The following is a 24228-nucleotide window of genomic DNA, read 5'->3' as shown; positions in this document are numbered from 1 at the left end:
AGAGAAAACTGCAAAGTTAAACTGTTTTTGAAGAACTGAATTTTATTACGTTAATGAAAGTTTGTTATTTATACTTATTAAAGTGGTTAAAGTTGAATCATGAATGCTTTTTTGTAGTGTTTTTGAAAAATATAGTTGGTGGTTAAACTTTACTCAACATGCACGTTTTTTCTACTGCGGTTTTGTCGAAACATTTATAGCAGCACTCTGGTTTTAAAAGCAGGTCAGGGGCAAAAATTTTTAAAAGGATGTTCTCGTATTGAGCTGCAAAGGTGTACTTCCTCTCCCACATTTCCTGCATTTAATGTTGATATGCAAAATGTACACGTCTGTGCAGTTTGATCCATTCTGTTTAGTAGTTGTATCCAAAAAGCCTTTACAATTTGTGCTCATATTTTTTAGGGCTTGACTCATCTTTCTATGTACAGCCTTGGAGCCTATGTACAGCACAGGAAGTTTTTTGTGCAAGCCTGTAGTGCTTTTATTGCTAAGCCTGTTGTTTCACTACCTGCTTGTCTACATTTTTTAAACGGCTTTAATGCTTTCTTCCTCATTCAAGAAGGGTGACATTTGATGTTCTTAATTGGAGAATTGAGAGGATTGTTTCCTAACACTATGTTGAGGACTCAACTCAAAGAGCTAAATCATTAACACATCACAGAACATTATACAGTACCAACATGACATGCCTTAGTAATGAGATTTTAGACTTCAGCACTAATTTGACTGCTTTTAGTGATGTTATAAAGATCACTATGAACTACTGTTATGAGTTATTATAGTTCACTTTATCTAAAAGGGTTTTTTCCGGGTAATAACAGTACCCTGCTCCTTTCTGTGTTACTCTACATCTAATCTTAAACTTTATAACTCAAATGCAAGAGGTTGTGGCGAGAGTGTGTGTGTGTGTGTGTGTGTGTGTGTGTGTGTGAGAGTGAGAGAGAGAGAATGAATGTGTGAGTGTGTGTGAGTATATAAGAGAGAGCGAGAAGGAAGGAAGAAAGGCGAATCGGATCAACTTGACACTGTGACAGGCATTTCACTGTTTCTACGTTGAACTGTTCGTCTTTTTTTCCGCTACTGCTGGAGTTATTGCGGTTATGAACAGAGGTGCAAATGGAGATTGGTGAAATGTTTCGTTTTGCTGTCCTCACGTCCACATCAGCGGATTCTTCCACTCGTCTCTCACCCTCCCTCCCGAAATCCCTGAAGTGCTCGAGGTGGATATGAAAGACCGAAGAATGGAGCCGTGTTTCTCCGGTAAGACGACATTCATGCCTTTTTTTTTTCCTGAAAACGAAGCAACCAGTGCCTACATTAGGCAGTGTGGTTTATTACTCTATGGAAGTAAGCTTCGCTTTAGGTTGGCAGTGTTTTATTTTTTTTTTTATGTTCTTAGACACGAATCCCGACAATATACATGTCTTCAGTGTTCGATATGGGAATCTTTAGCTTACGCTGAAAAACATTTCCACCGCAGACACTGTTTAAGGATCACACAGCTAAGCTAACGTTTTAGCCTTCCAACCAGTAGCTTGTGTGCAGCTGGATTTGGATTTTTGCTACCGATTTGTGTGCACAATTCTCGCTTTTCTCTGTTATTTTATGTTCTGGAAATGGACTTTATGGCGGGTTCAGCGCCCTGTGTTGCAGCCTGGTCCAGATTTTAGTGCAGCGCGTGAGCTGCGTTCAAGAAGTATCATGACGACATTAGGTCTTTTTATTAAAGGGATGCACCGATAGCGTTTACTGCGCCGACTGTATTTCAAAGGCGCAACAATGTACACATGGTTCCCAGCGTTTATGAACACGGTGGCTTTCACACACTCCTTTTTCCCACCATAACGTCTCACATCTGCCAATAATTAAAGCCCCGACGCCCCCTTTCTGACTCGCACCCACCCATACGAGTGTGAGTTGTATAGTGGCTGAAAACACGTTTGTCTCAGTATCTTTCCACTAACATTAGTTTGCTGTCAGATAAATATAACCCTAACTGTATTTGCTGGAAGAGGAACAGACTAATATCCCCTCATGGTCAAAACTATAATATAATTCTATGTTTGGTGCAAAATGAATTGTTCTAGGACTTATTTCTGAATATTATGTTGTAATGTATAGTAGGTATACTAATGGTATTCTCATGACTGATCACACACTCTTTAGTAAGCGTTTTCTTCCAGTCAGGGTTGCGATGAATCTAGAGTCTACTATGGGAACACTGGGTATGTGATATGGGATATGGGAAAGAATGAGGGTTTGGGGATTCAGTCCATCAACTGCAATAGCATTTTACATTATGAGTTATTTTACTGACTTTTGCAATGACTCATTTAATTTAGCAATCCTGATATTAAATTGGGTTTTACTGCTTTTTTGATTTTTGATTTTTTTGACTCATTTTTTTATGCTTTCCAGAAAGTGTGCACAGTGTCATTCGTGCAAGAAAGCTTTTTTTGTAATTATTATGATTTTTATTTTTTTCAGATCATATAAAATCTGCTGCTTTTATATCTCATGTTGTTACATGATATTGCGTAAATCATACTTTGTAATATAGCTATCAATTCCCCCTGCAATTTCACTCTTTCCAGACAGTTTGTACAGTATAGGTGTTTGAAAGCACATTTCAGCCTGTTGCATACAGCTGAATGATAGATAGATAGATAGATAGATAGATAGATAGATAGATAGATAGATAGATAGATAGAATAAAAAGAAATTGACATTATAGAACTTGAAAGAAAGGACTAATAAAATGAAGATGGAAAGTGAATTTTTTTAATTTATGCTGTTTACTTAAAACAGGAAAAGAGTATATTTGCTAATGGTAAAAGAAGTTTGGCATCTTTCATCAGGAATTTGTTTCTCTGGATGAATTTATCAAAAAAAAATACATCTAAATAAGACATACTATGTGTGTGTGTCTGAATGTGTATGATGAATATGAAAATGTTATAAACCAGTAAATGTGCTTCAAAATTATATAAGCTTGCTAAATAAGGTTAAATCTTGATCTAATGTGGTTTATCAATCCTGGTTATAAGTAAATTTGCTTTGGACATCAGTGTGAATTACTTGCATTTGAAGTATAGTAATGTTAATTGATGACAAGTAATCTCAAAACCTTTACATTTCCTAAATGTGTCTTCTTTGTTGCCATTTTCCAGAGACAATGGAGCAGATCAGCAGCCAGAAACTTGATTCAGTCAACCCTTAAGCAAGGTTAAAATAGGCTTTTCTCTCCAGATTGTTTTTTTCTCCCCCATTACCTGACCTCCACCCTATATTTTTCTTTCTCCCCCCTTTTGTATCCTTGACTTAGTATTTTCATCTTGAGGCTGCTTTACTCTACCTCCAATTGTTTCTTCTTTTCTCCATACATTACCCAAACCTTTTCCAGTTTCTGGATTTTCACCATGAGGAAACAGACCCGTCACATCTTCCTGGCCTGTTTGGTCTTCATCTCCATCACAATTTTTTACCTCAGCCTTAGTACCATAGAATGCCCAAACTCTCAGTCTAGGGCCAGTGCTTGGGCTGTATGGGCAGCTAACCAGCGTCTGAGCAAGAACCTCAGTTACACTCCGTCTATTCCTATAGAGTACAGCGAAGACACTCCTTTGATTTTTGTTGGTGGCGTCCCTCGTAGTGGCACTACTTTAATGCGGGTCATGCTGGATGCCCACCCTGAGGTGCGCTGTGGAGAGGAGACACGTGTCATCCCCCGATTGTTAGCCATGCAGGCTAGCTGGAGCCGCTCATCTCGTGAGAGGGCTCGCTTGATTGAGGCTGGTGTCACAGACGAGGTCCTGGACTCTGCTGTCCGTTCTTTTCTCCTAGAGATCATCGTGGGTCATGGTGAACCAGCCCCACGCCTCTGTAACAAGGACCCTTTTGCTCTAAAGTCTCTCGTGTACCTCTCCAAACTCTTTCCACGTGGCAAATTTGTTCTGATGCTACGTGATGGCCGGGCCACAGTTCATTCCATGATATCGCGCAAGGTGACCATCGCCGGATTTGACCTGACGAGTTACAGGGACTGTCTGGTGAAATGGAACCGAGCACTAGAGCTCATGTATGAACAATGCCAGGCTGCTGCAAAGGGGAGCTGTCTGCCTGTGCACTATGAACAGCTGGTGTTACATCCAGAGGTAGTGATGCGAAAGCTTCTTCAGTTCCTGGAGCTACCCTGGGACCAGGCAGTACTGCACCATGAGCAGCTGATTGGGAAAGCCGGAGGAGTGTCCCTATCTAAGTAAGTATCGTCTAAGGGTTTTAACGCAAAAGAAATGCAAGAAACACAAAGTTCTCAAACTAGCCAGATAACAAGTTCAATGTGAGGTAAAATCTTTGGGTTTATTTAATGAACACTGTTTAAATATTGCAAATAATATTAATATTTGGAAACTTTCTGTTTCTAACCCTTCTTTGATGGAAGACACTGGGTTGTAATATAAATTAATACATATAAATATAATATGTTTGATTTTGTGGGTTGTGATCTTCAACACCACAAACAAAATGTTCAAGTCATGGACATCCTGCTTTACCATGCTTTATAGGCTGCTGCAGGTCCCAAGACCAAACTTTGGGTACCTCACTATAGTTCTTAAACTAAACAGCTATTGTCTGTTGCTTGGATTAGTTTTTAGTATATTGCTGTGGTGTGATAAAACAAATAGTGGCAATAATGTAATTCTTTACAATAGTGCCAAAAAAAATACAGAATACAAAACATCCTGTCTGCAAAACAACAGTCTGCATTTTGACAGTGAAGTGAATTCAGGTGTTAAAAATACCTGCACTGGAAAATGTTTTTTGTGTGTATTATTTAGTGATAGTTGTATTTTGTTTAATAGGAAATGGATATGCCATGTTTGTGCAGGAGTTAACTGCAAAATGCATCTGTCTTCCTAGAAGTTACACAATATTTGTTAATTTACCTGTGGCCATGTACATAGGACAAACATGCAAAATTTTGAACTGATACAGAACAATACAGTTTTGCTTTTTTTTTTTTTTTTTTTTTTTTTTTTTTTAAAGAAATAGTCCTACTACAACTTTTCAAATAATTTCTATTTGTAGCATAGATATGATTTTTACACCAATAACTGGAACACATTTCCTTGCATTGGAAAAAAAAAAAAACCCAGTTCATTTAAAACACTCATTTATGGTTGAAATCTGTGAACAATATAAGAAAATATTTAATTGTGGGACCATAATTGTGGGGATGTTTGCTGTATGCAGTGAATGCTTTGATGAATACACATCCCCTGATAGCTCTGACCATTATGATAATTATTATTAAATTAATAATGTGTGAATCTTTACACTCTTATTCCACAGAATGGAACGATCAACTGATCAAGTTTTCAACCCAGTGAACACGAAAGCCTTATCGCAGTGGGTGGGACACATTCCTGACAGCGTAGTAAAGGAAATGGCTAGCATAGCTCCCATGTTGAAGCGACTGGGTTACGACCCTCAGGCTAACCCTCCAGATTACAACAAGTCTGAGCTTTTACACCTACACATCACACATCAGGTTAGGAGTGTTATTTTTTTTTTAAAGAAGACAAAAAGTGTTTTTTATCTGCGCATAAAGTTCAACATGATGTGCTCTCATTTCAAATGTGCAACATGTCTTACTCCCCTTTCTGTTCTCCCAATATATTATAGAAGAAAAAAACGTACCAGTTGTATTTCTGATCGTGTAGTGACTTGTAACACATTCTCTATGCCAGGGTTGTCCAGTCTTTTCCACAAAGAGCTGCAAACAACCAGCCCTTTGTGAAAAAGATAGGACACCCCTGTTGTATGCAGAGTCTAACCCTCTTTTTTTTTTCTTTTTTTTCACAGCATAAAGAAGCTAAAGAAAATACAGAGGCTTATCACCTTAGTTAATCCATAATGGAGCATCTTTAAGGTTTATATGTTTTTGAAACTTACAGGATCCTTGAACACAACGCACTGAACCAGACTTTTCTGACTGATGCCTCAAAATCACCAGCTCTGTGATATGTAAAATGGACATTGTTTGTTGTATTTGTGAAAAAAATCCACTATACATTTGTTAGTGTCTGTAAGAGAAATAAATATTTATTTTAAAAATAACCTGTGAGCTGATTTCACTGACTTTCACCAACAAAGACTACTCAGGACCACACACACACACACACACACACACACACACACTGCAATCTATCATATGTAATGGGGTGCAAAAATTTGCATAACCTTAAATTGAAATTAAGAAATGGAAGTGTAATTTACACCAGCTTGACATTTACTGCCATTAATGTTTATTAGAGACTGATAATTAGAAAAATGTTATAAAGATTAACTACATGGACAAAATTTTGTGGACACCTAGCCATAAGATTAGTATGTGCTTTCTAAACAATCTCATCCACATTTAGTGCACATTTGTTGTGGAAAGATGTACCACTCAATTTTGGAGTGTGCTTGTGGATATTTCTGTTCAGTCAGGTACTGGTGCAGAGTGAGGAAGCCTGGGGTGCAGCCTGTGTTCCAATTCATCCAAACAGTGTTCAATAGGGATGAGGTCAGTGCTCTATAACAGGCCTCTCAAAATCTTCCACTCCAACCCGTGTAAAGCATATCTTCATAGAGATGGCTTTGTACATGGGGGAATTTTTATGCTGAAACAGGTTTAGGTATAAGTGAAGGGGTAACTTAATGCTACTATATCCAAAGACATCCTATACAATTGAGTGCCTCCAAACAGTTGATCTATAAACCTCGTATGATCGGAAGTCCTAATACTTTTATTATATGTAGTCTAACTTCACCTTTTTCAAATAAAAATTTAAATATTCCCTAAATGCGTCATACGTCATACGATAAAAGCATATGAAACTACAAGCAAATTCTGCTTCTAGGAACTGTGTTATGCAAAAATCTGCATTAGTAAACTGTAAAACAACAAAACTGAAAAAGAGTAAATAAAGCACATACAGCTTCAGCTTTGCCTTTGCATATTTATTGAGTGCATCTGTGTTTAGTGAAACTGTTTTGGGATTTTTTTCGTATTCTTTCAGACATTTTGCCTGCTGCAGTGAGACCAATAAGGCTTTGCAGTTCATGGTTACACAAATGCAGACCTACTTGTTTATAACGAATGAACAAATTAAATGACAAGAACATTCTCGAAGATTGCTTGAAGTTTCATATTATTATTTTGATTTTACTTATAATCTTTACGATTTGATTCGACCAAATTGATGTAATCCTTAAGACATCAATCACTAGCATTAACTGTATCACTAGCAAAGAAATTTACCCCATCATGATTTGAATGCACAACACTGGTCACCATTCTACTGCTACAGATTGGAAAAGTTATGTACTAAGCTATAAATTGTAAATGTTTGTTAAGAGACTGAGAGTGAAAATATAAAAATGAATTTAAGATACAGTTTAGAGACAAAGGTATTAAAAGACAACTGACTTTTCCAGCAATGTGTTTTAACTGTTTCCACAAAGTTTTTGGCACACAGTTGTATGAGATGTCTTTAGATGTAGCACCATTAAGTTTTCCTTTCACTTGAACACGGAGACTCAAACCTGTTTCAGCGTGACGATGCCCCTGTGCACAAAGCGAGTTTCATGAAGATTTGAATGATTTGAAGTGGAAGATCTTTGCCTGCTATAGAGCTCTGACCTCAGACCTACTGAAGACCTTGAGAAAAATTGAAACGCTCACTGCACCCCAGGCCTCTTCATCCTACATCAGTACCTGACTTTACTAACAGACTTCTGGTTAAATTAGTAAAAATCTTTCCATTAGAGTGGAGGTTATGAAAACAGCAACTGGACATTAAATATGGAATGGGATGGTTAAAAAGCGCATAATCTTATGGACAGTTAAGATCCTCAAACCTTTTTTACATAGTAAAGCTTCTACTTTTCAGAATGTGTCTATAATTATGTATAACATCCATGCCTGTAATTTGTCTTTACAACTACATTAAGAAGAACATAACTGTCATGAATTTAATTATTTTTTACCTAAAAGTCATGGGTGATGCAAACATTTGCATCAACATTTAATTTATAAATGAAGTGCAGATTATTCAAAATGTAATTTAATTTAGCAAATGTGAGTATGAGTGCTATGACGAAAGTCAACTTAACACATGCAAAATAGAAATCATAAATTTTTACAATGCTACTATATCATCAGCATTTCATTAGATAGAACCTTTTTTTTTGCACCACTGAGCAGTTTTTCCACAGGCCAGGGCATTACTTTATAGACCTAGCTGTGCTGGGCTATGGTTTCAACACCCAAATAACATGTGTGATTGTGGCCCCTTTTAAATAACAATTTTTTTTACCAATAAATGTCCTTCAAAGTATATCTACAATTTATTATTTGTTGTATATAACAATGATTATACTGTATATAAAAAAATTATTGATCATTGTTTAATTGTATTTTAAGTTGTTTTGTATCATGACTTTAAAAACTCGAAGTTATTTATTAATTATTTATAATGGTAGGCTTTTGTCCATATTGCATAGATTTTCTTTCAGAATTTAAATATGAATATTCACTAAATCCATGCCTATGATGCATTTTTAGAACTACGTACATGGAGACTGGAAAAACTTTAATAAATTACAGAGGTAATTATTATTTTTTTTTTGTATCTAGAAGTCATAGATTATGCAAAACTTTGCATGAGTAAACTAGAAAACAACAACAAAACTGAAAAGGTGTAAATAAAGCACATACTTTCATTTGCTTTTGCATATTCAGAGATTGCATCTGTGTTTAGTGAAACTGTTGTGTGTTTTTTGTTGGTATTTTGCCTACTGCAGTGGAGGAGATAAGACAGCATTGCATGTTAATGAACACACAAATGCAAATCTTCTATTAGTTATGGTTATTGCATGTAGTTGCACGTGCAGTCTTTTCTTTAGGTTTCATTGATCAGACTTTCATTCAATTCATTCTATCATTCTATCAGACTTTAACCACTAGCATTAACGTTGTTTATGGTCTGTGATGACGGCAGTACTGATGCGGGCTGTGTGAATGAAGCGTGCAATGCTCTGGGAAAATATTAAGGCGTTACAACATCTTATAGACTGCACATAAAGTCCATAAACTAGCCAAAGTTCAGGCACTGGATAAGGGAGGTAGCTTTTTCTTCTTTTTATTAGTCTTTGCATTTGAAACAAGCTCACTGTAGTGTTCACATATTTCTGATTTACCCAGCTCTCTCGGCCAATGCAATGCATCTTCACAGACATAGCTCTGTACATTCTAGATATATGGTCTGCATTTACACTTTCCCTTCGTTTGCCATAGCCTATATTTTCAGATTTTTATTCAATTTAATTGAGATTACATTTAATTATAAACAACCGAAATGTTGATTTTAATTCATGACATGCTTCCAACATTTTCTATTAAAAAATCAACCGAGAAGGTTTCCAGATAATTTCTTCTTTCTTTTGCCACTAAGATGTTTTAGTATGTTTGGTAAGTCTTATGCTCAAGTTCAGGTACTTAATGACGTGAAAATAAAAGTTGAGGAATGAGGAATATTTCAGTAGGCTATATGTGATGGGAAGTGGTATTATCTTGGGCATTGGCTTTTTGCGTGCTTTTTTCTTTTCTCTTGTTTTTTATTACCGTGTTTGTGATCCGGGATGTCGACCCCGTTGTTCCTGAAACTACTGTTCTTAACAAAATGCTTGACCCCGACGTGATTTGAACACGCAACCTTCTGATCTGGAGTCAGACGCGCTACCGTTGCGCCACGAGGTCATAGCGTGTGCTTATTTAACAGGCATATTCGTGTTAAAAGTTAATAAAGATGATGATGATTAATAAAAATAATAATAATAATAATAATAATAATAATAATAATAATAATAATAATAATAATAATAATAATAATAATAATAATAAATCTGACTTCTGGTAATAAAGTAAAAATTCCTCTCTGGTAGTCTAGTGGTTATTATTCGGCGCTTTCATCGCCGCGGCCAGGGTTCGATTCTCGGTCAAGGGACAGACAATATTGTCTAGCTTTTTTGCCTTCAGAACTGCCTTAATCCTTCATGGCATAGATTCAACTAGGTACTGGAAACATTCTTCAGAGATTTTGGTCTATATTGACATGATAGCATCACGCAGTTGCTGCAGATTTGTCGGCTGCACATCCATGATGCAAATCTCCCGTTCCACCACATCCCAAAGGTGCTCTAGTGGATTGAGATCTGGTGACTGTGGAGGCCATTTGAGTACAGTGAACTCATTGTCATGTTCAAGAAACCAGTCTGAGATGATTCGCGCTTTATGACATGGCACAATATTCTGCTGGAAGTAGCCATCAGAAGATGGGTACACTGTGGTCATATAGTGATGGACATTGTCAGCAACAATATACAGGTAGGCTGTGCCGTTGACACGATACTCAATTGGTACTAATGGGCCCAAAGTTTGCCAAGAAAATATCCCCCACACCATTACACCACCACCAACAGCCTGAACCGTTGATACAAGGCAGGATGGATCCATGCTTTCATGTTGTTGACGCCAAATTCTGACCCTACCATCCAGAAGTCACACCAGGCAACGTTTTTCCAATCTTCTATTGTCCAATTTTGGTGAACCTGTGCGAATTGTAGCCTCAGTTTCCTGTTCTTAGCTGTCAGGAGTGGCACCCGGTGTGGTCTTCTGCTGCTGTAGCCCATCCGCCTCAAGGTTCGACGTGTTGTGCGTTCAGAAATGCCCTTCTGCATACCTCGGTTGTAATGAGTGGTTATTTGAGTTACTGTTGCCTTTCTATCAGATCGAACAAGTCTGGCCATTCTCCTCTGACCTCTGGCATCAACAAGGCATTTGCGCCCACAGAACTGCCAGTCACTGGATATTTTCTCTTTTTCGGACTATACTGTGTAAACCCTAGAGATGGTTGTGCATGAAAATCCCAGTAGATCAGCAGTTTCTAAAATACTCAGACCAGCCCGTCTGGCACCAACAACCATGCCACGTTCAAAGTCACTTAAATCACCTTTTTTCCCCATTCTGACGCTCGGTTTGAACTGCAGCAGATCGTCTTGACCATGTCTGTATGCCTAAATGCATTGAGTTGCTGCCATGTGATTGGCTGATTAGAAATTTGCATTAACAAGCAGTTGTACCTAATAAAGTGGCCGGTGAGTAATCAGACGACGGTACAAACTAGCTTGCCCAGTGAGGCAAATATAAAAATCTGATTGGTTAAAGCAACAGAGCAAATTTTTAAGGAGACTTAGGTCAAAACACCAGCAGTATTGACTTTGAAGGCCCTGGGCAGATTAGATTGACAGGGCAGCACATAGAGGCTGAAATCTGATTGGACAAAAAAACTAGGAGAATATTCTGCTGTGAATAAATTAATACAATTTCATGGATAGTGCATGATTTTATTTATATATATATATATATATATATATATATATATATATATATATATATATATATATATATATATATATATATATATATATATATATATATATATATAATTAAAATACAGCTATAACATTCTTGCATTCTTGTATCACGTTTTATTCGGTGTGCAGTCATATCATTATGTTTGGCAAACCTTTTGAGATGATACAATTTCCTAAGGCTGAATTTACTTTTGTACATTTCTTAAAGATCATTAAATTTGCCATTTGTCAAAAGAGCATATATCTTGTGTTCGTTTTTCTTTTTTTACAGAGCGATTACTGGCTAGAAAGATATTTTCCTCGAAACAGTCCCATCTAGTGTATTATGGAGGCCTATTATGTGCTTTTTTTTCTCACAAAAAAACTATTGCGATATCTGACAATTCTGACAGTATATATTTGAAGAAAGCATACGACAGGCGGGAATACATGCAGGTAGATGGTTTGAAAGAGGCAGATGCAGAGGACAAAGTAGTATGGAGACGGATGATCCGCTGTAGCGACCCCTAATGGGAGCAGTCGAAAGAAGAAGAAAAATAAACTAAGGTCAGAATTGCGTGAATTCAAACTCGCAATTCTGACTTTTTTTGCAATTACGAGTCTATATATCACAATTGTAAGATATCGCAGTAACATTTTTTGTTTGTTTACAATAGGTAGAAATAAATACATTATTTTTTTGTCGACCCAATAAAACGTGAGATGAAAAAGGCTTGACCCCGACGTGATTTGAACACGCAACCTTCTGATCTGGAGTCAGACGCGCTACCGTTGCGCCACGAGGTCTCCTAAGAGTTCTTTTTTATTGTGCTTATATATCGCTTCAGCAGTTAAAAAAAATTGTCATAATCTTTATAATATTATCTTTTACGTTCCATGAGTTCAGAACTGTTTGGTTCACAACAAAAGGAGGACAGCCGATTCAGTGGCGCTGGGGTCTGACCGTTGAACGATCAAACATTCTATAGTCATATTCTATGACGGTGGTTTATTAACATTAATGTAATACATTTTAGAGCAAACATTATAAACCTAGGTAAACAATGGCGACTGGTGTATGTTCGGATTATGTTATGAAGTTTTATGTGCCAGCTGGAACCGCTGTTTGTTGGTAACAGAGATCATAGTCGTCTAACATGTGTTTACATACTTCCCTGGTGGTCTAGTGGTTAGGATTCGGCGCTCTCACCGCCGCGGCCCGGGTTCGATTCCCGGTCAGGGAACGTGCTTTTTTCCTTTTTCCTGTCACCGTCGATGATTATGTTAAATTTCGAAATCTCACTGGGACGTTGTAACAATTTACATAAAGCTCACATCACTCAACTTGTAATAACGGAAGCATTAGTCTTATCAACAGCCCACGCATTTCAGAACTGTACACAGACACAGCACACTGAGCATCAGCACTGTTTCACTGTGCACACGGACAAGGTAAGAAGCAAACTTTTTCCTATGCCCTAGGTGTAAATTAAATTACAGTATTTAATATAATTTGGAAAATGTAACATCCCACAATAGATTCAAATAATATCATAGTTATATACTCTCAGTTTGTTACAGACCATATTGTTGTTAATATAAATAATATAATTAATATTATGACGTTACTGCTGAAAAAAATAACATTCAAGGTGCTGCATGACGGGTGCATGCAATAAAGCTTCATCTATAGGGTTTTGTTGGTCATTCAGTATGCATGTACTTGTTTTTTTTTGCCATGCTTGTCTAAGCCTTTTATATCTCTAACATTGAAATCTCTTCATAACACTGAAATCTTTGGAAATAAATTGCTATTTTTCAATTAAAACTTAAAAAATGTAAAAGGCTGATACGTTTACTGCCTTTACCTATTCTTTTAGAATATTTGCATTGCACATCTGATTTTGATGAAATGATGCTTGTGTAATTTGCAATTCAAATGGATATATGGTTTGTTAGTGCTATATGTAAATTGTTTGACAAGGTGTTGTTTAGGAGAAAATTGTCTAAACAAGTATCTAACTGGTATTGTTGTTCAATTATTGTTTTTTTATAAAAGTGACAGTATGCACATACTTAAAATTCTTTTTTTTATTTTACAGTTTTTATGATTAGTGCATTTTATGTGAAGTCATTCAAATGGAGGGCATTTATGTGACAATCCGAACATCGTTAGACCCTCTCTCAGGATCATACAATATTCTGTGGGTCTCTCTGGTCGGTTCTCAATGTGAGTGTCCCCCAGTTAGGCCTTTAACAGATGCACAGTGTCTTCTTCCTGGTTCGGTAAGGTTTGCATTGTTTTTATTATAAAACATTACATTTAAAAATATCAAGATCAGCAGTCAACTCTGTTTCTATTTTGAGGTAGAGTTGCAGTGTTCTGATCAAGCCTGATAAAGAAATAGGCACTGTCGTTCTCGTGCGTTTGCGGCTTGAGGCTCGGCCTGGATTCCCCAATCTTGACTGGCACTGTCTGGACGTGCAATTAAAACTGAGCACTGAAGACACAGAAGCAGAGTGCTTTCCATGCCACAGGTGGATCAGAACTGCAGATGGTGATGTGGAGCTCCGCAACAATAGAGGTATGTACACCGTGTTGATTTCAAGCCTGATCTTTTTGTCTAAATGAAATGAAACCCTGCAGTCAGATTGCGGCTGAGCTCACAAAAAACTCTATATTGTAGATCTTATGAGAGAAAAGAACAGGCATTACATGTAAAATATGTTTGAGGAAGTGTATTTTGCTAGCTGTGCGGTAAATGCGGTATTTAAAAATAAGATTTCCGTTGTGCTTTGTTTTTGAACCTTTAGTGTGTCTGCTGAATTGTGAGTCATTGCAGATACTTCGAGAGCAGAGGGCCAAGGATGTCCAGAATAAACAAAAACATATCAGGTATTAGTTCAGAAATAATTTCTCACATTCAGAACTCTAATGTTCAATCCATCATATTCCTTACAATAAAACAAGGAATCATTAATATTAGTTTGAAATAAGACAACAAATTAATCATTTCCTTATAGATGGAGGACTTTTGTTGAAGGTGGCCTCCGGTGCATTGACATGCCCAGTGTGCATGCCCTTGGTCCCAACTTGGGTTTTTCTCGACAAAGGTACATATAAGAATTTGCATGGCTAACATATAAGGCATATAGCATATAAGCCTAAAAGGCTTTATATAAGGCTAACATAGACATAATTCAGCATGTTTGTATTTCACTTGTGCTAGACAATTTCTTTTCTGTAGTCTGAGATAGAGATGTATTAATGGTAACCTGATTAGTACCACTCCACTTGGCATGGAGGTACAGGTGCATCTCAATAAATTAGAATATCATTAATCATGTTTATTTATTTCAATAAATCAATATGAAAAGTGAAACTGGTATATTATATAGATTCATTACACACAGACTAATATTTCAAGTGTTTATTTCTTCTTAATTTTTTTATCTCAAAAAAATTGAATACTTCATAAGACCATTTAAAAAACATTTTTTATGAATTGTTGGCTGTCTGGAAAGTATGGTAATTTACCGTATATGTACTCAATACGTGGTAGGGGCCCTTTTTGCTTTGATTACTTCCTCAATTTGGCGTAGCATGGAGGTGATCAGTCTGTGGCCTTCAGCTTATTTGCATTTTTTTGGTCTCTAGTTTCTCAGTTTCCTCTTTACAATACCCCATAGATTCTCTATTAGGTTCAGGTCTGGTGAGTTTGCTCGCCTGTCAAAGCACACCAACACCATAGTCATTTAACATCTGTCGGTGCTTTTGGCAGTGTGAGCAGGTGCCAAATCCTGCTGGTAAATGAAATAAGCATCTCCATAAAGCTGGTCAGCAGAGGGAAGCATGAAGTGCTCTAAAACCTCATGGTAGATGGCTGTGCTGACTTGATAAAACACTGTGGACCAACATCAGCAGATGACATTACTCCCCAAACCACCACTGACTGTGCAAATTTTACACTGGACCTCAAGCAACTTGGATTCGGTGCCTCTCTTCTTTTCTTCCAGACTCTGGGACCTTGATTTCATAATGAAATGCAAAATCTTCTTTCCGTTTGCCACAAAAGATGACTTTGGCCCACTGAGCAACAGTCCAGTCCTTTTTGTACTTTGCCCAGGTAACACACCTCTGATGTTGTCTTTGGTTCTCTGGTTCAGCTTGACACAAGGAATGCGTCAGTTGTAGCCCATGGATATGTCTGTGCGTGGTGACTCTTGAACACTGAATCCAGCTGCAGTCCACTCTTTGGAAATCTCCCCCAAATTTTTGAATGGGCTTTGTTTCACTTTTTTCCACCACATTTTTTCCTTCCATTCAACTTTCCCTTAATGTGCTTGGATACATCACTGTGTGAACATCCAAATTCTTTAGGTCTGCACATCTGCCTTATTCTAAAAAAAAAAAAAACGGTTCTTCTCTATTCCTCAGGCATCCTCTCACCTTCTGAAATTTTGTTTAGCAATCTGGTTAAATGTAATCCAAAGCCAAAAAAAAATAAAAATCATGGTTCCACTGGGGCTCGAACCCAGGACCTTCTGCGTGTAAAGCAGACGTGATAACCACTACACTATGGAACCAGGTTAGCTGTGTGCCTTTATTACTGCCTGCAAGAGCAAATCACAGTTTGACAGTCTCTAACATTTATTCAAGCAAATATATATTATGTTATTATTATATTAATATGCTATTTCTATAGAATTAATTAATTCATAGGGACATATATGATTTGTATGAAAGGATATTCTGGACAAATTTCAAAAGGAATTGCGAATTGTATTTGCAATTGCGTTTTTCATACGTGCACGCATAAATTGTGACATACTGAATGAACACTTGACTCCAGCTGCAGTCCACTCTTTGTAAATCTCTTCCAAATTTTCAATGGGCTTTGTTTCACCTTATTCTACCACCTATTTTTTCCTCCATTCAACTTCCATTAATGTGCTTGAATACAGCACTGTGTGAACATCCAGTTTTTTGAGCAATGACCTTTTGTGTCTCACCCTCCATGTGCAGGGTGTCAATGATCGTCTATTGGACAACTGTTGAATCAGCAGTCTTCCCCCATGATTGATAGCCTGAACCAGACTGAGACACCATTTAAAGGCTAAGGAAACCTTTGAAGGATTAATGAGCTGATTAGAGTGTGACACCACGAGTCTCCAATATTGAACTTTTTTACAATATTCAAATTTTCTGATATACTGAATTTTGGGTTTTTATTAGCTGCAAGCCATAATCATCAAAATTAAAAGAAATAAACACTTGAAATATATCAGACTGTGTGTGATGAACCTATAGAATATACGAGTTTTACTTTTTGCTTTGAATTACTAAAATAAATCAACTTTTTAATTATATTTTAATTTATTGAGATGCCCCTGTACATTGCCTAACTGTACCCTCACTGTGTATGCCTCACTCATAGTCACTAATTTAAACCTCCAGAAAGAGCTGTGTTATATTTTCCCCTTAGAAATGTGTTCTAAGATAAAGGTTGCAGTTCCCGGTCGATATCAATAAACCTGTTTTTTTTACATCTCTGTCTCTCAGCCCAGGCGTTAATGTGCACTATCTTAGGGGCTTTACTGATAGAGCTGAACCATGGAGTAGCCTGGAGGAACTGGAGATGCTATTTATCCAAAATGGAAAAGATAACAAAGTTGCCAGTATGTCAGTAATTATTTGTTTTTTAAAACCATGGTAATAATCTAAATAATATGAAACTGTACCTCATTTAATAATATCTCTTTTTAAAAGTTTGCTGTGGTTTTATTTGCTAACTTTTTATTATTCTTGATTTAAGAGTATGTTCAGGCTCACTGGAAAGAGGATGCGTTTTTTGGCTATCAGTGTCTGAACGGATGTAATCCTCTAATCATCAAAAAGATCCACTGCCTCCCACCTAATTTAGCTGTCACGTCTGAGATGCTCAAGGATTTCCTGCCAGAGGATTCTTCACTTGAGCAGGAGTTAGAGGTTTGTGTATGTGTATATGAGACAATAATGATAACAAGCACTTGTACAATATATGATAATCGAAAATTGGGATATGCTTAGTCTATCAGAATATATAAATATGTCAATACAATAAATGGTTTAGTTATTTTCTCTTAAAAATTTTACTGGAAAATATTAATTTGATGGTGTGTATAGTCTTGAGATCTGCCTACATTTTTATAATAGTGAGATTAACTACCAAAATTAGATAACAAATATGTCTTTATTTGTCACAGATACAGTATATAAAAAAACAGTGAAATTCCTTTTTCACATAGCCTAGCCTGTTAGAAAGATAGTCAACAGTGGCAGCTGTAACCCAAAGCCACTTATTCTTCTTTCGGCTGCTCCCATTATGGTTCCCACAGCGGATCATCCGTCTCCATACCACTCTGTCCTCTACACCTGACTCTTTCAAACCAACTACCTGCATGTCTTCCTTCACCACATCCATGAACCTCCTCTTTCGCCCTCCTTTTTTCCTTCTTCCAGGCGGCTCCATCCTCAGCATTATCCTACCGATATATCCATGTCCCTCCTCTACACATGTCCAAACCATCTCAATCAGGCCTCTCTCACTATGTTCCCAAAACGTCCCACATGTGCTGTCCCTTTAATAAACTATTTTTTAATCTTGTCTATTGTTGTCACTCCCAATGAAAATCTCAGCTTTGCTACCTGCAGCTCCACCTCCTGTCTTTTACTCAATACCACTGTCTCTAAACCAAAGAAGCAATAGCAGGTCTCATCACAGTCCTATAAACCTCCCCTTTCACTCTTGCAGATACTCTTCTATCATTAATCACTTCTGCCACTCTTCTCCACCCACTCCACCCTGCCTGCACTCTTTTCTTTACTTCTCTAACACATTCCATTTCTTTGTACTGTTGCCCCCTGTTACCTAAACTCATCCAACAGCACCACCTCTTCTCCCTGCAACCATACCACTCCACTACCCCCCCTTTATTCACACACATGTACTCTGTCTTACTCCCACTGAATTTCATTCTCCCTCTCTCCTCTCTTCTCTCTGCACTCTGTCATTTGCTTTCTCTAAATCCACAAACACACAATGCAACTCCTCCTTCTCTATACTTCTCCATCAACATTATTTCTCAAAGCAAATAATGCCTCTGTAGTGCTCTTTCTCAGCATGAAACATACTGTTGCTCACAGATGGTCACCTCTTCTCTCAGCCTGGCTTCCACGACTCTTTCCCATAACTTCATGGTGATCTGATCTACTTTATACCCCCTTAAGTTGCTGCATGTCTGCACATCTCCCTTATTAAAAAAAAAAACGGTTCTTCTCTATTCCTCAGGCATCCTCTCACCTTCTGAAATTTTGTTAAGCAGTCTGGTTAAATGTAATCCAAAGTAAAAAATAAAAAATAGAAAAGAAAAGATCGTGGTTCCACTGGGGCTCGAACCCAGGACCTTCTGCGTGTAAAGCAGACGTGATAACCACTACACTATGGAACCAGCTGAACAGTGTGCCTTTAATTACTGCCTGCAAGAGCAAATCACAGTTTGACAGTCTAACATTTATTCAAGCAAATATATATTATGTTATTATTATATTAATATGCTATTTTTATAGAATAAATTAATTTATAGGGACATATATGATTTGTATGAAAGGATATTTCAGACAATTTTGAAAAGGAATTGCGAATTGTATTTTCATTTGTTTTCCATACGTGGACGCATAAATTGTGACAAAATGCAATTGCAAATCTCGCATTACCTTTTGTGTTTTCGCTTTCACGAAAGCACAGTGACTGCCAAATTTCAAATGGAAAAGCAAAGTTCAGTAATTTCACCGACTACCGCCACTGTTAAAAACATTTAGCAAAATCATTATGCCCTATCATTTCTCCTCTTGGCCATCAATTGTCATTGATGTCACTTCCTAATAGAAACACGCCCAATAATATAGTCCCACCCCTGACACTTGATTGGTATCAGAAATGCAAATGCAAAGGAATTACGATTCCATTTGAGTTTTGGTAGGCTACATACGCGACACAGAGAAAATGAAAAAGCAGACGTGGTAATTAATATTGCTATTTAAATATGATATGGTCATAACTCGTAAGACACAGGAAATACAGATGCAAATTGACTTTGCTTTTCCTTTTGATAATATTGTATTGTGTGCGTTCGCAAAAGTGTTAATGTAAGATTTACAATTGCAAATACAGTTTGCAATTCCTTTGAAAATTGTTAATGAATATCCTTCCGTAGATTTTAACTCCACAATAATCTGATCTTAATGACACTTGAAATCATAAGCCTTTTGTAGCACTCACAATTTAATTAAGTTATAGTATTTGTCGAATTAATATGAGGAACTAATCTGTTCATGAAATAAATAAAAAAAATTACGTGCCATTCTTTTTTAATAGAAAAAATATTATCATAGGCAAATTATAAAACACTTGGTGACATTGCACTTCTAGTTGTGTTTTGTTTCTTAAATAATACATTACTGGGAATAAATTTATTTTATGCATTGTAGAAAGGAACTATATATCTCCTGGACTATGCGGTACTTGATCAGATACCTGCCAATGTTATCAACGGCAAACAGTCGTACCTGGCTGCTCCACTGTGCCTCCTGCATTACAACCACCATGGAGAGATGAAGCCTATTGCCATTCAGGTGTTTGTAATATTATTACTCCTTTAGTCAGAATAGTTATTACTGAAAGATTAACATCAAACAAAAGTTCAAGTGCCTCGATATATTTAATGTGTATTACTAGGGTAGATTAATATTTTAAAAATGATAATTTTATGATCAGGAATAAAGCAGCTTTCTAAATATTTTATGTTAGCTTCAGAAAACAGCTGGGCCTAAAAACCCCGTCTTCCTGCCCTCTGATTCTGCGCCCGACTGGCTGTTGGCAAAGATATGGGTCCGTAATGCAGATTTCCAGGTTCACCAGCTGCTTTCCCATTTTCTTCGCTCTCACTTGATAGGAGAAGTGTGCTGCATCGCCACGCTTCGGAAACTGCCAGAAATACACCCTCTGCATCAGGTTTGTTGGAACAAATACTGAAATAAAGAATCATTATACTACAAAACATAAACCTAAAAGCTGCCCTAACTAAGACTCAGGTATTTACAAGGTGTGTTAGAAGTTGCCCTCTACTTTTATTACCACCTCCCAAATGCTTGGATATTTTCTGGGGTTGAAGAATGTCTTTATTATTTCCTTTCGAATATTTTGATGTTGACTGAAAAGTTGACAATTGCTTTTTACAGCTTCTAATGCCACATTTAAAGAATTCACTTCAGATCAATATCCAGGCACGAGGCTCTCTTCTGGCCGCTAATGGCGTATTTGATAAGGTTGGCATTTTCATCTTCAATTATGATTACAAGTGTGTGCATAATTTTATGATTAATAATAAATACATAAATAAAAAGGTGAATGAAAGTGTTGAATGTTGGTAGCAAATTTGTGACGCTTTTACCAGGGATACCTTTATTTCCCAACCAGGCTGTAGCCTGTGGCATTAAGGCATTGCCTCTTCTGCTTGCTCGAGGCACTGACCAACTACACTACTCTTCACTATGTGTCCCGGAAGACCTGAAAGAGCGCGGACTGGACAAATTGCCCAACTGTTACTATGCACAGGATGCTCTGAGGTTGTGGAATGCACTTTACAGGTACTTTCAAATACATATTGTACATTTGATAGTTAATTTTTGTATAGCTTTTAAATGTCAACATTGTTAAAGCAGAACAAGAAGATTTATTATACAATGGTTGTTCAAAATGTATTATGCCAAAAATGTAGGTCAGTCATTGTCTCAGTGATAATTGTCTCCAAAACAATTTTTTGTTATGTTTTTTGGATATACTAAAACTCAGAAACACTCATTTGGATTTCATGTTTGCCTTGTAGAAATGTAGATTCCTGGGTCTCTGGGTTTGAACAGTATCACCGTGTTGCTGTTACCAGATTGCATAATTTTTTTTATATTTGAAATATATCACTTAGTTTTATGTCTTGCATGTGGTCTATGTTAACTGTTTGTTATAGGTTTGTGTCAGGCTGGGTGGAATTATATTACCATGATGACCAGGAAGTCCAGAGCGACTCAGAACTACAGAGCTGGATCCAAGAAATTTACATGGAGGGATTTCTTGGTTTTACACACACAGGTGAAATTTGTGACTTTCTGACTTTCTGATTTGCCAAAATTACCAGGGATGGCTTGTATTAATACTTGTCAATGATAAAAAAAAAAACATCAATATAATGCATCAGGTAATTATTATTGCAGTTAAATGTCTATTTTATTTTATTTTATTTTTTATTTTATTTAGTATTTTTGTGGAACCAAATGCCACAGATTGCTTCACAAACACATCTGTAGCATGTCATCAGCAGTGACCAAAACGACATATGTGGAAAACATGAAACTGACAGAAGAACCAGACAAGAATGAGTGGATTTGTTTCTCCATCATGCTTTTTGTTCCCCAAAATTCCTTTAAAGGAAAAAAAAAGTAGATATACTAATCATATATTGTCCAATTAAAGTATAGATTAAACAAAAGGGCATACAAAAGAACTGTAAATTTAGTGTTTTCTGATGTGTGCGTGCATGCGTGTGTGTGTGTGTGTGTGTGTGTGTGTGTGTGTGTGTGTGTGTGTGTGTGTGTGTATTTTCCTATACATTCTTCTTCTTATTGATTACATTGTGATTTGATTCAACCCTAATCCTTTAATTCTGGCATTGTTTCTGGACATTTGATTTTCGCAATTCCATCTAACCAGCCATCACATGTACTTGCCATCATCATATTTGTAACAGTATTCTTATGTTTTCATCATTTCCTCCAGGATTTCCACAGTCATTTCAGACCACAGCAAAACTAATTAAGTACATCACCATGGTTATCTTCACCTGTTCAGCTCTGCATTCTGCTGTCAACTTTTCTCAGGTGAGTTTACTCATCACTTAAACTAACAAACTAACAAACAGCTAATTATCTGCACATTTTTCACCCTTTGTGTGTTTAATCATGGTGTGCACCTTTCTCTGAGCTTAGATGTTCCAGATGGTGACACACAGATGATTCATGATATAATACTGAGATGATAAATTTCTATCTGAATGTTGACACTGCCATTCATGGCATTCTGTCATTCTGAAAACCAGAAAGATGTTAATGCTCTATTAAAGGACATTTCAGTTGTTAAATAAATGTGGAGGCAAATGGGAAAAAGTGATTCAGATAATAAATACTAACATTATTCTGTCATAAATTACTTAATTTTACAGTTTAAAATTTAGATAGAACCTGTTTGATTTCAATTCAGGTGGATTTCAACTTATGGATGCCGAACTGTCCAGCTGCAATGATACGGCCCCCTCCTCAGGTGAAAGGCTCAGTGACAGAGGAAGATCTTTTGTCCTTTCTCCCTGATGTTAACAGCACCTGTAGTGTGCTCATTGTACTGTCCCTGCTGGCACAGCCTGCTCTTGATTATGTGAGTATAGTTGTCACTAACAACAATACAAAACTAACAACTAAAAGCCTAAATAACAAAGTCTCTGGTTTTTCTAAAGTCCTTGATAGGTCAGAAAAAGATATTTGTTTAAAATGAAGATTCTTCAGCCTTCAGAATGGGAAAAGATTCTCAATGTGGCCACTTACTCGACTGCATCATTGCTCTTAAACATGTAGTAATTCTGTAGTAATTGTCTAGTAAACATGTAGTCTCCACAGTAATAACAGTATATAACATAAATATCAGCAACAGCTGTTCTAGCAGCAATAAACAATTTTTCTATGCTGTTAGATTTTTGATGTAAAACAACCAATTGGCATTTAAATAACATGTAATTCAATGAATGCTAATGAATACTTCTGACCCCAACACCATTCTGGATTGAATTATTTGTGTACATTTATGCTAAAACAATGAGCTTCTATTTATGCAGGGGGCTTTTGACCAGCCTGAGGCTTTAGTTATCAAAGGCCTGTGGCTAGACAAAACTTATGTTCATTAGTTTTGATTGTATTGTGTAAGGTGCTGCATGACTACTTGACTAATCTTAGTTATAGGATGGTATGTAATGGTTGTGGTTACACTGTAGGTGCCCTTGTGTCAGTACCGTGAGTGGTACTTCAAGAGTGGAGACTTTCACAGGCTTGTCAAAATGGCACAGCAAGACCTAAGGGCCATCGCTGATAACATCATCAAGAGAAACAGCAAACTGGAGCTAGGTTATCCCTACCTTTGCCCAAATAATATTGAAAACAGTGTGGCTATTTAAAAATTATTTAATCACCTTAATTTAGTACCTTAACTAAAAAAAACACACAAAGCATATTTACATACTATTGTTTGATCGAAAATGAATGAAAGGATTTTCCACATTTGTACGATTCTTGTTATTTTTGATTCGTTGCACACAGATATGTAACTAAATTGTGAAATATTAAAAGCTAGAATTTCACAATGTTTAATTGCATAATTTCATTGCGTTACTTGTGTAATTAATAAAGACATATTTTTATTAAACTTTTTAATATAACAATTTAAGAGAGAGATGTCTTTCAGAGTTTTGTTCCACCTTAAGACATAAGCACCCATTAAAATTAAAGTAGAGAAAATATCATTAAATGGATAACTGCAACCTACTCAACCACTTCTGTTCAAACCTTGTGACCAATTTTAGACTGAAAGAATAAAACAATATATTATTAATAATAATAACCAAGCAAAA

The 24228-nt window shown here is 36.7% G+C and overlaps 2 protein-coding genes across 4 annotated transcripts; both read left to right on the top strand.

Annotated features, from left to right (window-relative positions):
- Positions 1-593: 593 nt before the first annotated feature.
- On the top strand, positions 594-6120 carry tpst1l (tyrosylprotein sulfotransferase 1, like). Of its 2 annotated transcripts, XM_083564693.1 has the most exons (5): positions 594-1260; positions 3171-3225; positions 3404-4258; positions 5353-5551; positions 5866-6120. In XM_083564693.1, exons 3-5 carry the CDS (start codon positions 3420-3422, stop codon positions 5908-5910), a joined length of 1083 nt encoding a protein of 360 aa, XP_083420819.1. In that variant the 5' UTR covers positions 594-1260; positions 3171-3225; positions 3404-3419; the 3' UTR covers positions 5911-6120. The 2 variants fall into 2 exon arrangements, with proteins under 2 accessions (XP_083420819.1, XP_083420818.1); XM_083564692.1 differs by having other exon boundaries at positions 955-1260; positions 3171-4258.
- A 6568-nt stretch (positions 6121-12688) lies between these two features.
- LOC310739116 (polyunsaturated fatty acid lipoxygenase ALOX15B) lies at positions 12689-23963 on the top strand. 2 transcript variants are annotated; one of them, XM_083564758.1, is made up of 15 exons: positions 12689-12915; positions 13579-13749; positions 13835-14048; positions 14278-14359; positions 14488-14577; positions 17027-17142; positions 17280-17452; positions 19994-20137; positions 20313-20516; positions 20744-20830; positions 20982-21151; positions 21529-21650; positions 22335-22435; positions 22815-22985; positions 23596-23963. In XM_083564758.1, exons 1-15 carry the CDS (start codon positions 12739-12741, stop codon positions 23773-23775), a joined length of 2202 nt encoding a protein of 733 aa, XP_083420884.1. In that variant the 5' UTR covers positions 12689-12738; the 3' UTR covers positions 23776-23963. The 2 variants fall into 2 exon arrangements, with proteins under 2 accessions (XP_083420884.1, XP_083420885.1); XM_083564759.1 differs by having other exon boundaries at positions 12808-12915; positions 13566-13749.
- Positions 23964-24228: the final 265 nt, after the last annotated feature.

Source organism: Silurus aristotelis (genome assembly GCF_946808225.1).
Source record: "Silurus aristotelis genome assembly, chromosome: 16".
In the NCBI taxonomy this organism is placed as follows: Eukaryota; Metazoa; Chordata; class Actinopteri; order Siluriformes; family Siluridae; genus Silurus; species Silurus aristotelis.
This window is presented reverse-complemented; position numbering and strand designations above follow the sequence as displayed.